We start from the raw sequence: 16,411 nt of genomic DNA on the forward strand, positions 1-16,411 counted from the left end.
GTAAGACCTCCACGTTGCAACACAGACGGCCTGGTCCGGGGGGATCAATCCAGGACGCTCAACCCAGGGCCCTCGGCCGTGTTCCTCATCTCAGCCTTTCTGCACGGCATGTTGGCAGCGTTCACTCTTGCATAGAGATGTCTGTGGGGGTGAGCAAGGCTTTGTGACGTGTGCACACCAGGCTGTCTCAATACCTGCCTGCTCAGTTGCTCAGTTGTGTCCGACTCCTTGCGACCCCAGGGACTGTAGCCCGGCAGGCTCCTCTGTCTATGGGATTCTCCAGGCAAGAACACTGGAGTGGGTTGCCATTTCCTCCTCCAGGGGCTCTGGAGACCGGGATAGAACCGCGTAGATGGCTTCTTTACCCCTACGCCCCTCCCGGGAAGCCCAGGCAGTCATCAGTCAGGGCGAAGGTCCTGTGTTACCCTCTCCCATCCTGAGCCTGTAAATAACTCACAGGAACAAAACCACAGGTATCGAACCACAGCTCCCGCTGGCATCGCGCCCTCTCGTGTGACTTCATTCGGACCGACGTGTGCTCTGCTTCTAAACCTTACTTGTTTTCTTTTTCTTTCTTTCTTTCTTCTGCAGTCTTCTCTCCGCAACCCGAACGTGTTGCCATAGTGACCGGAGGGACCGATGGCATCGGATACTCAACCGCAAAGTACCTGGCGAAGCTGGGCATGCACGTTATCATAGGTGATGATTCCTCTGTGCAGTACCTTGTATGTGAGAGTGACTGGGAGATACGGCATCGTTTGCCTCTGTGTTATGGAGATATCGGTGTGGTTACAGACCTGGGGGGGTTTCCCAGGCGGCCCAGTGGTAGAGCATCCGCCTGCCAGTGTAGGAGATGCAAGAGACCTGGGTTCGATCCCTGGGTTGGGAAGATGGCCTGGAGGAGGGCATGGCAACCCATTCCAGTATTCTTGCCTGGAGGATCCCGTGGACAGAGGACCCTGGCGGGCTACGGTCCAGGGGGTCGCAAAGGGTCAGACACGACTTAGCAACTAAAGATCAGAGCCAGCAGGTACAGAAGGCCTTAACGGTCAACCCTGAAAACCTGAAACAGACAGGAAATGGTGACACTCTTTTTTTTTGGGTAGAAGTCTAGCTTCTCCTTTAATCTGGATCATGTGTTTTGGTTTTTTTTTTTTTTTACCTGTGTGACTCACTGCAATCAATGACAGTAAGTGTGGGTTAGCCTCCCGGACCTGTCATAACAAATTACGGCACAGACTGGATAGAGTAAGCAGCGTACATTTACCCTCCCGCAGTCCTGGAGGCTGGAGTCTGAGACCCAGGTGTGGGCAGGGCTGGTTCCTCCCCAGGCCTCTCTCCTGGGCATGCGGATGGCCGTCTCCTCCCCGAGTCCTCACATGGTCGTCCCTCTGGGTGTCTCTGTGTCCTGACCTCTGCGTATGTGGACCGCAGCCCTCTGGGATCAGGACTCAGCCTGCTGACCTTGTTTCAGCTTCACCCCCTCTTCAAAGACTCTCACCTCCTAATACAGCCTCATTCTCAGGTCCTGGGGGTCAGGACTTCCATATGTGCCTTTGGGATGTCACGGAATCAGCTCCTAGCCGGTGTCAAACATCTTCTGTAGCCGCACAGTGAAGACACTCTCAGGTTTCCCCTTCTTCTTTTTGAAGCTTTCTGATGGCTTATTTTGGTCCCTAAATCAGCTTTGGAAATGAAGGGACTTTCTTCTGCTAGCAAAGTGAAGACCCTTCAGGTCAACTCGGTTTACATTTGTGAATATTGCAGCTGTTTAAATCAGCTGGAAAAAAGATACAGGGTAGATGAGCTTTGAAGAAAGAAAAAAAAGACAAAACGTAACATTGATCACATTTCTCCGGACATCCTCTGCATTTAATCAATCCCTTTTATGGTGTCCGTTTTGATAAAAATTGTACTATAGGTCTGGTTTTACCTCTTAGGTATTGCTTGCAGCTGTTCTTGTTCAGTGGCTCAGTCATGTCCGACTCTTTGCGACCCCATGGACTGCAGCAAACCAAGCTTCCCTGTCCTTCACCATCTCCCGGAGCTGGCTCAAACTCACGTCCATTGAGTCGGTGATGCCATCCAACCATCTCATCCTCTGTCGTCCCCTTCTCCTCCTGCCTACAACCTTTCCCAGGATTGGGGTCTTTCCAAAGAGTCAGCTCTTTGCATCAGGTCGTGAAAGTATTGGCGTTTCAGCTTCAGCATCAGTCCTTTCAATGAGTATTCAGGACTGATTTCCTTCAGGATTGATGAGGAATGAGCAGGGCTTGTGTGCCAATAAAACTTTTTTTTTTTTCCAGCAGGTGATGAACCAGGTTCAGCTTCAGGTCCATCATTCATTTGCCTTGATTTGGGTTCAATATCTTGGTTTTTTCCTAACAAGTGGTACTTTTGTTCCTTCCTGCAGACCTTTACAATCTGGTGAGCAGGGTTCATCCTTCACGGAGCGAATCTCAGCGTGGGAGTTTGCCCTTCCCCCGTGACGTGGTGCCCTTGAACCCTTGCTTTGTGGCTTGTATAAAACTTAACCGCCACCGAACAGGGGTGGAGGGCGAGGCAGGCCCGCCGTGTCTGTGCCCTGCCTCCTTTAGTGGAGTGTTTCCGGAGATGCTAGTAGGTCCCCAGTAGATGTTGACGCGACATTAGCAACAGTCTACGGTCAAGCATGGTCTTCCCTGGTGGCTCAGACGGCAGAGAATCCGCCTGCAATGCAGGAGACCCACGTTTGATCCCTGGGTCGGGAAGATCCCCTGGAGAAGGGCAGTATTCTGGCCCACTCCAGTATTCTTGCCTGGAGAATCCCATGGACAGGGGAGCCTGGCGGGCTACAGGCCACGGGGTCACAAAGAGTTGGACACGGCTGAAGCGACTTAGAACACTCACGTAGTTGATACACAATGTTGTCTTGCATTCAGGTGTACAGCGGAGGCATAGAGTTGTATTTGTGCATTTGTATACTCTTTCATCAAATTCTTTTCCCAGTTTATGTTATTACAAGATACTGCATTTAGTTCCCCATGCTATGCAGTAGGTCCTTGCTGCGTATCTATTTTAAATATGGTCGTGCCTGTATGTTCGTCACAAACTCCTAATTTATTCCTCCTAACCTTTCCCCTGTAACCATAAGTTTGTTCTCTATGTCTGAGTCTATTTCTGTTTTGCAAATAAGTTTATTTGTATTGTGTTTCAATGTTTTTTCTTTAAACTTTTTTTTTTAACACCAAAAGTATTTTTTATTGGGGTACAGTGGATTAACAATGCTGTGATAGTCTCAGGTGGACAGCGAAGACTCAACCACACATGTACATGTATCCATTCTCCCCCAAACTCCCCTCCCATCCAACCTGCCACAAGACATTGAGCAGAGTTCCCTGTGCTGTCCAGCAGGTCCTTGCTGGTTCTCCATGTTCAATACAGCAGTGTGTCCACGTCCATCCCAGACTCCCTGACTATCCCTTCCCCTTGGTGACCATAAGGTTATTACAGAGTATTGAGCAGAGTTCCCCGTGCTGTCCAGCAGGTCCTTGCTGGTTCTCCATGTTCAATACAGCAGTGTGTCCACGTCCATCCCAGACTCCCTGACTATCCCTTCCCCTTGGTGACCATAAGGTTATTACAGAGTATTGAGCAGAGTTCCCTGTGCTGTCCAGCAGGTCCTTGCTGGTTCTCCATGTTCAATACAGCAGTGTGTCCACGTCCATCCCAGACTCCCTGACGATCCCTTCCCCCATCCTTCCCCCTGGGGACCATAAGGTTGTTACAGAGTATTGAGCAGAGTTCCCTGTGCTGGACAGCAGGTCCTTGCTGGTTATGTTTTGTATATCGCAGTTTGTATATGCCCATTCCAAGCTCCTAGTTTATCTCTCCCCAGCCCTTTCCCTTATTGGTAACCGTAAGTTTGTTTTCTATGTCCTTCAGTCCGTGTCTCTTTTGTAAATAAGTTCCTTTGTATCACCTGTCTTTTTAAGATTGCACATATAGGCAGTAGCGTATGGTGCTTGCTGTGGCTGCCTGACCGTGGAGTGGGCGCTCTGTGGCCGGGGCGGGGCGGGGACGCCCTTTTCCCTGTGTCCAGTTTGCCCTGTGATGCCACTGCCCACCCTCCACCCCCTCAGCTTTCTCAGGTGCCCTCTATCTTTCTCAGGAACTGGGGCTTCTTTCTCCCTTCACTGGAGCCTCAGCTATGCCAGCCCTCGATGCCAACGTGGCCTGACCCTGCCAGGCAGCCTGGCCGCAGATGGCATTTTAATAATATGTCTCGCTGTGATTATTTATTTTTTTCCTTTTCCCTTCTATTCCTTCTGATTTTTGCTTTCTGTCTCATCGTTGCTTTGCCGTTAAGGCGTCTAATGGTTTATGATGTCTGTCTTCTCGGAGTGTTGTCCTTTTGATCGTTAAAAAGACGCATCTTTGTTTCATTTAGAACGAACACATTTTAAAAACGCACTGATTTCAGAAGCAAGCTCATACATGCCCGTGTCCCCACTCAGCCCTGACTTCTCTTTCTCGGAGACGGTGGTCTTTGGTGCGTCCAGCGTTTAGAGATGGAAGACACGCCTTCTTTCCCGTTGTCCCCTTGGCCCCCACTCGCAGGAAGAATCTCTGAGCAAACCAGTCATAACCACATAGCAATTATTTCTTTAAGGCACCTGAGGCGCAAATGACTTTTGCAGCTGCGTCTTCTTGATGTCCGTGGCTTTGAACTTCTCCAGGGTGGCGGTGGCGGTTTCTAAATCCCTTTTCATTCACCTCCCTCAAAGATGTCCTTCACCACTTTTCGCTTCTCTGCGTCCAGCTGGAGCTAAAAGCGTTTCTGTTTTCACGGGGCTCACCACCCTGATGCTGGGAAAGATTGAGGGCAGGAAGAGAAGGGGGTGACAGAGGATGAGATGGTCGGATGGCATCACTGACCCAAGGGATGTGAATTTGCAGAAGCTCCGGGAGATGGTGAAGGACAGGGAAGCCTGGCGTGCTGCAGTCCACGGGGTCGCAGAGAGTCGGACACGACCGAGCAACCGGACGAGAACAGTCACTGCTTCTGTCTTAAGTTTCTGTGGAACTCTTTGCTGTAAACACCTCTTGTTTTGCAAAGGGCATAGCCTGGATTCATTCCGGGCGCTTGTCAGTAACATAGAACATGTAATATAGAGCAAGGTGGTGGGGAATGCCATCAGACACCAGGAAGGAGCCCACATCTATGCAAACAGCGTGCAGAAACAGCTGAGAGAGGCAGGATGTTTTCATGGAGCCCTGAAAGCGCTTGGACCCTAGAGCAGGGGTCCCCAGCCTCCGAGATCCAATGCCTGATGGTCTGAGGTGGAGTCGATGGAATAATAATGAGATGGAGTACACCAGAAAGGTGATGTGCTTGAATCAGCCCGAAACCATCCCCTTCTCTTCTCCACAAAACTGCTCCCTGGGGTCAAAATGATGGGGACCCGTGCCCTAGAGGGGGCTTCCCTGAAGGCCCAGATGGTAAAGAATCTGCCTGCAATGCAGGAGACCCCAGTTCAGTCCCTGGGTCAGGAAGATCCCCTGGAGGAGGACATGGCCACCCACTCCAGTGTTCTTGCCTGGAGAATCCCACGGACAGAGAAGCCTGGTGGGCTGCAGTCCACGGGGTCGCAGAGAGTCGGACACGACTGAGCGGCTAACCCTTTCTTTTGTTGTGTTTTGTTTGTTTTTCTGTTTGGCCGAGCAGTGGCTTGCGGGATCTTAGACTCCCCCCCAGGCAGGGATTGAACCCAGGCTGCAAACGTGTGGAGTCTTAACCACTGGACTGCACGCATTCCCTCATGATGCTTTTCACAGCTCCACCCGTGAGTGGGGGGGTTCACGGGACCAGAAGGGCTTTGAAAGTTCTGTGTCCAGTGGGACATTTCCGTCGACACTTTCAGGCCCATCGTCTTCTTGGCCTCACTGTGATTCTCATGCTGTAAGCTGACACGTGTGTGTGGAATCACCGAAAAGTAAGATGTCCCAGAAATGCATACGTGCGTGTGTGTGTGTGCGTGTGCGTGTGTGTGTGTGTGTGTATGTGTGTGTGCTCAATCACTTCAGTCGTGTCCGACTCTCTGCGACCCCGTGGACTGTAGCACACCAGGCTCCTCTGTCCATTGGATTCTCCAGGCAAGGATCCTGGGGTGGGTTGCCATTTCCTTCTCCAGGGCATCTTAGCTCCTGCGTTGCAGGCAGATTCTTTGCCACCGGGGAAGCCCCCCCAGACAAGCATGCTTTTGGCCAGTCCACGCTGAAGAAAGCGTATCTTCAACGGATACATTGAATCAGCCACGGTTGCCCTGAGCCGTTGGCCAAGTCCCAGCAGCAGAAATGAAAGCAGACACTTGGCAGGCTTCGCTGTTCACCGTCTCGAGGAAACGTTGTTGCGCGTGGAGCGGTTCTCTTCCTCTGAGTCCTGTGTCTCTCTTTCCCTTCCAGCTGGAAATAGCGACAGCAAAGCCCAGGAGGTCGTGAGGAGGATAAAAGAGGACACGCTCAACGACCAAGGTACCTGACTGATCGCCCCCGGACGGATGGCGCTTCTGCTTTGCTCTGAGTCCGGGTTCCCCGTGGGGCTGATGGAAGCGGCTTTGGGGAGGGGGGCCGTGTCTCTGCTCTGGAGCTTCTCTTTGAGGGCCTTTGGGCCTCCTTGGCCGCTGCAAGGTGGCAGCAAGCTTGGTACCCGTGAGGGAGGGTGTTGGTTGTGAACTCGGGCCGTGTTCTCATGCCTTGTCCACTCCCAGGGTCCTCCGAGGCCAGTGTCCACTCAGGAATCTTCGGATGTACCTACCTACCGGCGGGTGCATCCACCTCCTTCTGCTTCTTGTGTGTTTTTTTTAATAATGTTATTTATTTATTCATTGTTTTTGGCTGTGCTGGGTCTTCGCTGCTGCTCCGGCTTTTTCTGTCGTTGCGGCAGACGAGGGCTCCTCTCTGGTTGCCGTGTTCTGGATTCTCACTGCGGTGGGTTCTCTTGTTTTGGAGCACAGGGTCTAGAGGTTGTGGTTCACGGGCGTAGCTGTCTCCCACAGCACGTGGGATCGTCCCGGATGAGGGATAGAACCTGTGTCCCCCGCATTCGAAAAGATCCTGATGCTGGGAGAGATTGAAGGCGGGAGGAGAAGGGGGCGGCAGAGGATGAGATGGTTGGATGGCATCACCGACTCGATGGACATGGGTTTGAGCAAACTCCGGGAGATGGTGATGGACAGGGAGGCCTGGCGTGCTGCGGTCCATGGGGTTGCAAGAGTCAGACACGACGGAGCTACTGAACTGAACTGAACTGTGCTTTGTTCTGCTTATAATTGTTCTGGGGTCCAGCGGAAACTCTGGGTCCATTTGGCACTAAGTCATCCCTGATGGAGGAAGGAAGCCACTTAGTGGCTGAACAACAACAGTTTACCAAAAAAAAAAGAAGAAAAACAAACCCACGCCACCCCAAAATACCAATAAAAGCCCAACGAAACATTAACAAGCAGCAAAATGCCACCAACAAGCGTCAAACAAGTCCAAGTGGAAATAGATATTGAAAGTGAAAGTCGCTCAGTTGTGTCCGACTCTGCGACCCCGTGGACTATAGAGTCCACGGAATTCTCCAGGCTAGAATACTGGAGTAGGTAGCCTTTCCCTTCTCCAGGGGATTTTCCTGACCCAGGGACCGAACCCAGGTCTCCTGCATTGCAGGCAGATTCTTTACCAGCTGACCCACCAGGGAAGCCCAAGAATACCGGAGTGGGTGGCTTATTCCTTCTCCAGGGGATCTTCCCAACCCAGGGATCGAACCAGGGTCTCCTGCATTGCAGGCAGATTCTTTACCCTCTGAGCTATGAGGGAAGCCTAAATGGATATTGGTCTTCAGTAATTGCATGCTAATGAACCCTCTCTTATTTGGACCAAATAGTCATGCTAATTTACCAAAAAAAAAAAAAAACCCTGCGCCACCCACAATACCAATGAAAAAAAGCCAGCTCCACAAAACAAACAGGAAAATGACTTTACAATGTTCAAATGAACCCAACTGGAAATAGATACTGGTTTTGAGTAATTACGGGCGGATAAAAGCTCTCTTATTTGGAGCAAATAGTCGTGCTAATTTACCAAGAAAAAAAAAAAGAGCCACCCCTAAAATACCAATAAAACCCCTAGCGCTAGCAAACAAACAGCGAAATGGTTTGATAGTATCCAGAGGGACTCAGACGGAAACAGGTGAGTGACGTAGCCTTCAAAGGACCGCAGGAAGGTCGGCTTTCATTGTGCACATTTCACTGCTGACTCACACAAGCCACGGTGGAATTCCCTGGTCACGAATCCCGGGAAATGTGGTTTCTGTGCTTTGTTCTGTGTTTTAATATGTACTGTTTGTCCCTGCCGGACCTTACCGGGGTACACGGAATCTTGGACCCCCGCTGAAGCGTGCGGGAGCTTTCCTTGCAGCGTGTAGGATTCGAGTTCCCTGACCAGGGATGGAACCCAGGTCCCCAGCTTGGGGAGATCGGACTGTTAGCCCCTGTACCACCAGGGAAGTCCCTTGTCCTTTGCTTTTTAAGGGAGGCAGGCGTCCCTTGCTTTGCGTCACTGTTCTATACTTTTCACCATCAAGAGGGTCTTCCCGGTCAATTTCACGCCTTTCCACATATTCTTTCTTAAAAATGTTTTAGAACTAAATAAAGTATATCATGTTAGTTTTAGCGATACAACCCAGCGACTCAGTTATACACATACATGTATTTCGTTTCAGGTTCTTTCCCCACGTTGGTTCTTAGAGAATGTTGAGTAGAATTCCCTGTGCTGTGTAGTAGATCCTTGCTGTGTATCTGGTCTGCATATAGTGGTGTGAAGGCTTTCCAGGTGGTGCTAATGATAACCCGCCTGCCATGCAGGAGACGCAGGTTTGATCCCTGGGTCGGGAAGATCCCCTGGAGAAGGGAAATGGCAGCCCACTCCAGTATTCTGGCCTTGGAGAATCCACATGGAGCTGTTCTTCTGGGTGACGGTTCGCCCGATGGGTGAAGCCGGCTGGCCGGAAGGGGTCCGGCAAGGATGCCATGTGCTCAGAGGCGGGCGTTGCCGCACCTCCGTCTTGGAGCTCCAGGTGGAGCGGTCTCCCGGTCTGGGCGATGGGCCGCCCATTGTGCGTGTCCTGAACTGCCCTCCTCGCCTGGAGTCCGCCTTCTAGGACTCGCCGGCTTACACTCGGGAGGTGCTTCAGCTCTTCCCTTGTTCCAGGCTCATGTTGGCATCCACTCCTCCGCCCCGTGCCTGCAGATAAGCCGGGGCGTGGACGGGACGGGCAGGGCGTGGGCTTTTTAGGGCTTGGTGCATCGCTGCCTTGGCCATCTGCCTCATCCTCGTCCTTGGCGTGGGCGCGTGCCTGCCAGACGCCTGCCCTGACGTGTCCTCGGAGGGTTCTCGTTTCGAGTGCTTCATTGACATGTCTTTTGAGGCATCCACGTTGGAGACCTTCCAAAGGAGTCCACGTGGCAGCCTGGGATGGCAAGCCATGTCTGAATGATGCCCGTCGTGGGTTTTCTGGGGTGGACTTGTCCTTGGCAACCTTCCCTACGGAATGACGTCTCCTGTTTGGAACAAATTCTGCAATCACCTGCTCGTAAAATGGAACTCGAGATTGTGTTAAGATTCCTTTAGGGGTTGTTCAGTCGCTAATCGTGTCCAGCTCTTTGTGACCACATGGACTGCAACACGCCAGGCCTCCCTGTCCATCACCATCTCCCGGAGTTTACTGAAACCCATGTCCATCGAGTCGGTGATGCCATCCAACCATCTCACCTTCTGTCGCTCCCTTCTCCTCCCGCCTTCAATCTTTCCCAGCATCAAGGGCTTTTCCACTGAGTTGGCTCTTCGCATGAAGTGGCCAAAGGATTGGAGCTTGAGCTTCAGCGTCAGTCCTTGCAATGAATATTCGGGGTTGATTTCCTTTAGGATGGACAGGTTTGAGCTCATGTCTGTCCAAGGGACTCTCAAGAGTCTTCTCCAGCACCATAGTTCAGAAGCATCAATTTTTTGGCACTCAGCAAATTCTGGGTGTGGGCGGTAGGCTGATGCATTTGAGTGGATCCTAAGTTCCAGATTGGAAATGGCAGCCCACTCCAGTATTCTTACCTGGAGAATCCCACGGACAGAGGAGCCTGGCGGGCTACAGTCCGTGGGGTCGCCTAGAGCTGAGAGACTAACACTACTAAATTCGGAGAGATGCTGTTATGGGTTACATGGGGGGGTGGCCCCTTCCAAAAACATCATCCGTGGATGAGACAGTAAACAAAATGTGGGTCCATGCGTACAGGGGAATCAGCCATCGCGAGGAAGGGAATTCTGACACTTGCTGCTTCTACGTGGGTGAACCTCGAGGTCATGATGATGAGTGAAATAAGCCAGACGCAGAGGACAAGTTCTGCAGGATTTCCACTTCTAGGACGTGCCTAGAGGAGCGCGGCAGCTCAGGTGGTAAAAGAGACGTGGGTTCGATCCCTGGATGGGCAGATGCCCTGGAGGAGGACATGGCAGCCCACTCCAGGATTCTTGCCTGGAGAATCCCATGGACAGAGGAGCCTGGCGGGCTGCAGTCCACAGGGTTGCAAAGACTTGGACGTGACTGAGGATGTACACACTGGATATAAGAGGCAGATTTATAGAGATAGAAATAGGGTGGTGGGTTCCAGGGATTGCAGGAGGGCGTGGGAAGTCAGTGTTTCATGGGGACAGAGTCCCATTTGGGATGGAAAATTCTGCCACTGGATGTGTGTGTGTGTGTGTGTGTGTGTGTGTTTTAATATTTATTTGGCTGCTCTGGGTCTTAATCGAGGCACTCAGGATCTTCACCTGCAGAATGTGGGACCTAGTTTCCTTGAGCAGGGACGGGAGGTCAGAGTCTTAGCCCCTGGACCACAAGGGAAGTCCTCTGTCCTTTGTTTTTGAAAGCAGGTAGGCGTCCCTTGTCACCGTTCAACACTTTTCACCATCAAGCGGGCCTTCCTGGCCAACATCGCACCTTTCCTCAGATCATTTTTTTTTTTTAATTTTAAAAATTAAAGTATATCTTGTTAGTTTCAGGTATACAGTGCAGCGATTCAGTTATACATATACATGTATTTCCTTTCAGCTTCTTTTCCTGCGTTGGTTCTTAGAGACTATTGAGTATATTTTCCCTGTGCTTGCAGTAGGTCATTGTTGTTGATTTTGTATATAGTAGTGCGGAGGATTCCCAGGCAGTGCAGTTGGTAAAGAACTCACCTGCCAGTGCAGGAGACGCAGCTTCCACCCCTGGGTTGGGAAGATCCCCTGGAGCAGGAGATGGCAAACCCACTCCAGTATTCTTGCCTGGAGAATCCCATGGACAGAGGAGCCTGGCGGGGCTACAGTCCACGGGGTCCCACAGAGTCGGACACTACTCTGCCTGTTTACTCTGTGGTCTGTAACCCATCGTCCTGGGGGCTCCCACTTTCTGGACTGCCCACGCTATTGCTTTATGTGCCTAAACCCCTGTGGGTGGAGTCCTCTCCTCCTCCCAACTCTAGACTTGTGCATGGTTGGTGGTGGTGGGGGGTGGGGTGTCTCTCCCCCTTCTCCTGACCTACTCACCCTAGACTTCTCAACACCCACAGCAGACCCCAAAGGAGCTGTCCTGAGCTCAGATGTCTTCTCCTTCCTCCCTCCGCTTCACACATCGTTCTGTGGTTTACCTGTGTCTGAAGCACAGCCTACTGTGGTTTACCTGTGTTGGACTAAGAAGGACCAACTTCTTAGTCCTCCACATGGTCCCCGGCACGTTGTGGACGCATCCGAAGTGCTGGCCAGAAGGACACGGTGGTGGAGAGCGTCGTGTACTTTGCGGGATCGGAACGGATGGCAGTAGTGATGATATTGACGGTGCCAGTGATGGTGGTGGTGAGGGAGGTGAAGGCAGATGAGGTAGGTGGTGAAAATGAGGGTTGTGGTAGTGTCGATAATAATCGAGGTGATGGTGATGATGATGGTGGTGATGATGATGGAGGTGATGTAGACTGTGAAAATGCCGATGGTGGGGTTGTGGATGATGAGCACAGTGATGGTGCTGATGACAGTGATAGTGGTCATGGTGGTGATAGTGATGAAGGTGGTGATGGTGGTGATGCTGCTGCTGATGGAGTTGACGATGATGGTGGTGGTCATAGAATGATGATGATAATGGTGATGGTGATGAAGGTGGTCATGGTGTTGATGTTGCTGCTAATGGAGTTGATGATGATGGTGGTGGTCATAGAATGACGATGATAATGGTGATGGTGGTGATGGTGATGAAGGTGGTGATGGTGATGATGCTGTGATGCTGATGGTGATGCTGTTGATGGTGGTGGTGACAATGCTGAGATGCTAATGGGGATGCTGGTGATGACAGAATGTCAGCGATGGCGATGATGGTGCTGTGGCTACTGGTGGTGATGGTGGCGATACTGGTAATGATGACATGGTGATGCTGACGTAAATGGTGATCATTACGGCTCTCTTGTCCACTGCACTTGTTATCACATAAAATCACACAATTCTGGAGGTGATGCTCGGAGACATTAACGGGCTCCCCCGGGGATGCCAAGCTAGCTGCTGGTACTATCTCATTTGTGTCTATCCTCCACAATTTTGCTTTTTCCACTGCGTTACGGGAGAGACTCATTAATTCTGTGGATTCACTGTGTCCTGTGATGGTGACATACTTAATTTAATTGTCAGAAGCAATATCAGCAGGAGCTAATTTGAGCTGTCTGTCTGACCTTGCACACGTTATTTCCTTAATTTTCGAGTCTTCTCTCCTGAGCTGAGATTTTGCAACTGTTGTTCAACTGCAAGAACTAGCTTTTCCTCTGATACCCCCAGAAATGAATTAATTCATGTTCATCCTTCCTTTCATTGAAACCTTAGTCCCTGGATGAGGAGCTCGCTGGTAAGAAATTTGATCTATCACCTTCGTTGTGTTTCAGCCTTGCTTTTGCATAAAGCATTTATCAGACATGATTTCCAGTCAACCGTGGTGGTTGGATATACGCTTTGTATCGATTAAAATAAGCCTTTCAGGACAAGATAAAAGAAGAAAGTCCTCCGCTACTTCTCAATTTCCTTATTTTAGAGCTGCAGTTGTAACCTTACCCCTCCATCCTTCTTAAGGCTGGAATTTGCAGGATATAAAAAGCTTCTCTTGAAAGCCCTTTCTTGATGAAATCAATTGCGCCCGATAACTTTTTCCCATGGATACATGGGTACTGAGACAGGACATTTCCTCCCAGGAAATGTAAGGCAGAAAAAAAAAAAAAAATCAATTTCTTCTTTATTCTGTTCCATAAAGAACAATCTGAAGGTTGCAGAGACAAATTCAGGGAGGAATGATCGCTCTTCTTTTTTTTATTCTTTTCTGAGTCCTATATTGTCCAAATCTGAACGACGTGAATTCTGATAAGAAAATACCTCCTGTCTGGCGTCCCTTCCCAGCCACGTGAAAAGTGTTCGATAGGGAAAGAAACTTTGTCCGCGTCACTGAGCCACGTTTCTAGTACATGTGGGCTTCTTAGGAGAAAAGAAAGTGAAGTTGTTTAGTCACGTCCAACTCTTTGCGACCCCATGGACTGTAGACCACCAGGCTCCTCTGTCCGTGGGATTCTGCAGGCAAGAATACTGGAGTGGGTTGCCGTTTCCTTCTTCAGGGGATCTTCCCCACCCAGGAATCGAACCCGGGTCTCCCACGTTGCAGGCAGACGCTTTACCGACTGAGCCACCAGGGAAAGCCATCTTCTTAGGAGGCTTGGCGGCAAAGAATCGGCTGCCAATGCAGGAGACATGGGTTCGTTCCCTGGGTTGGGAAGATTGCCTGGCAGAGGGAATATAAACCCACTTCGGTCTTCTCGCCTGGAAGACCCCACGCGCAGAGGAGCCTGGAGGGCTGCCGTCCACGGGGTCACAAAGAGTCGGACGATGACTGAGCGACTTTGCTCACATGCATCCTAATGCGTGCGTCTCTGCAGTGATGGTTCGATTCAGGGTATTACTGCCGTGGTCTGGGCAAAGCTAACGACTGACGCATTCCCGGGAGAAATCGTGAGGTCAGCTTTGCAAGGAGACGTCTTGCTCTCTTGAATTGTCTCCCTTGTCATTGGAGACTCTTCTCTGCTGTCCCCCTGTCCCAGGAGTCTCAGGAAGCCGCTCCCATCCGACGATGTCCTTCCTACCGTCCCTCCGTGGCTGACCCCCACCCTCCAGCCCGCAGACCCGACGCCTGCCTGCGTTCAGCGGCCGTGCTCATCCAGGCAGAGGCCGTGGCTGAAGGGACTTGAAAATGGTTCTCCAGGGCTTAGAGGTTGTGTTGCTGAATTTTTTTTTTAAAAAACCTCCCAGTGGGTTTGAAGCCCACTCAGAATAAAAGTCTAACTCCTTCCCGTGACCTCCAAGGTCTTACATAACCCGGCCCCTGGTTACCTCTCAGATCTTATGGCCCACACTGCAGACACGCTGACTTCCTTGCTGAGGAGAGCCAGTTGTGCTTGAGTCTTGGGGTTTTGTCCTGACTGCGTGCAATGCTCTTTACCCTGACACTCACATGGCTGGTGCTTTCGCCTCCTTTACGGGGGTTCTGCGCAGGTCCCACCTCTCAGGCAGGCCCTCTCTGACCGTTCTGCAAAAAACATCTTTCTCTCCCTTTAGTCTCTCCGCCTATCCAGCTTCATTTTCCAGCTTTTAGGACTTGTTGCCAGTTGTTATATGTGTGTTTGTTTTTTAACATATTCTTTTCTTCTGCCACTAGATTGTGAGCTCCAGGAAAACAGGCACTTTTCAAATTTATTTGTTACGTCTGACATCTTAGACAATGCCTTACACGCTATCTGTTCAGTAACTCCGTTGTGTCCAACTCTATGCGACCCCATGAACCGCAGCACACCAGGCCTCCCTGTCCATCACCAGCTCCCGGGGTCCACTCAAACCCATGTCCGTCGAGTCGCTGATGCCATCCAGCCATCTCATCCTCTGTCGTCCCCTTCTCCTCCCGCCTTCAATCTTTCCCAGCATCAGGGTCTTTTCAAATGAGTCAGCTCTTTGCATCAGGTGGCCAAAGGACTGGAGTTTCAGCTTCAGCATCAGTCCTTCCAGTGAACACCCAGGACTGATCTCCTTTAGGATGGACTGGTTGGATCTCCTTGCAGTCCAAGGGACTCTCAAGAGTCTTCTCCAACACCACGGTTCAAAAGCATCCATGCTTCGGAGCTTAGCTTTCTTCACCGTCCAACTCTCACATCCTTACATGACCACTGGAAAAACCATAGCCTTGACTAGACGGACCTTTGTTGGCAAAGTAATGTCTCTGCTTTTTAATATGCTGTCTAGGTTGGTCATAACTTTCCTTCCAAGGAGCAAGAGTCTTTTAATTTCATGGCTGCAGTCACCATCTGCAGTGATTTTGGAGCCTCCCAAAATAAAGTCAGCCACTGTTTCCCCATCTGTTTGCCATGAAGTGATGGGGCCAGATGCCATGATCTTAGTTTTCTGAATGTTGAGTTTTAAGGCAACTTTTTCACTCTCAATACTATGTTACTGAAGAGACCTACATTAAGGAAACTTAAGTTTCCTTTTTTGCCTGAGAGACATCAAAGGGAAACCGTTTACCACAGACTGGGACTCGAACCCACGTGGCTGGGACTCAAACCCAGCCCAAACCCGCGGTTACCTGCTTTCAGGAGCTGACGCAGGTCAGGTTCTTGATGTCTCATCAGAGAAGGAATTCAGGGAGAGACAAAGTGATCAGTAAGAAGTGGATTTATTCAGATGCAGAGAGAAGTGCTCGGCAGAGAGTGTGGACCGTTGCTGAGGGCGAGTGCAGCAATATATATACATATTTTTTATTGTGTATTTATTTTCCTCTCTGCTGTGCTGGGTCTTCAGTGCTACATGGGCCGCTCCCTAGCTGTGGGCGAGCACGGCTCCTCTCTAGCCGTGGCCCACGGCTTCTCACTGCCTTGTTGAGGGCGTCAGGAGTTGTGGGTCCCAGGCCAAAGAACACAGACTCAGTTGCTGTAGCACACGGCCTTAATTGCCCCGCTTCCTGTGAGATATTCCCGGGTCGGGCATTGGACACGTGTCTCCTGCATTGGCAGCTGGATTTGTAACTGCTGAGCCACCAGGGAAGCCCCTTGAATATTTTAATTTGGACTGCTGAGCGTGGGAGGGTCCACGGACAACCTTTTTCTACATCCTCTGGGCCACGTTTCACCTTTGAAGGCGATGATGCTGTGGCCATACAGAAACTTGGTTATATATTTACCATGGAGAACCAGCAAGGACCTGCTGGACAGCACAGGGAGCTCTGCTCAATACTCTGTGATAACCTTATGGTTCCCAGGGGGAAGGATGGGGGAAGGGATAGTCAGGGAGTTTG

General features: G+C 50.8%; 1 protein-coding gene and 1 non-coding gene across 9 annotated transcripts in view; one reads left to right on the top strand and one right to left on the bottom strand.

Annotated features, from left to right (window-relative positions):
- Positions 1–16,411, top strand: part of LOC145536416 (polyprenol dehydrogenase-like) — a 264,105-nt gene that overhangs the window by 40,568 nt on the left and 207,126 nt on the right. For all 8 annotated transcript variants that reach the window (XR_014075833.1, XR_014075836.1, XR_014075831.1 and 5 more), the window contains exons 2-3: positions 592–699; positions 6,445–6,513. Coding sequence is in view for 1 of the 8 variants with exons in the window: in XM_081565764.1 (XP_081421890.1) it covers positions 592–699; positions 6,445–6,513 (177 nt within the window). In the remaining 7 variants the exon portion in view is untranslated. The remainder of the gene's footprint in view (positions 1–591; positions 700–6,444; positions 6,514–16,411) is intronic.
- On the bottom strand, positions 13,698–13,769 carry TRNAC-GCA (transfer RNA cysteine (anticodon GCA)). The gene has a single exon. It is a non-coding gene; the product is annotated as a tRNA-Cys (tRNA).

The sequence above is a fragment of the Giraffa tippelskirchi genome, chromosome X (assembly GCF_054371585.1).
Source record: "Giraffa tippelskirchi isolate mGirTip1 chromosome X, T2T-mGirTip1v1.2.pri, whole genome shotgun sequence".
NCBI lineage: Eukaryota > Metazoa > Chordata > Mammalia > Artiodactyla > Giraffidae > Giraffa > Giraffa tippelskirchi.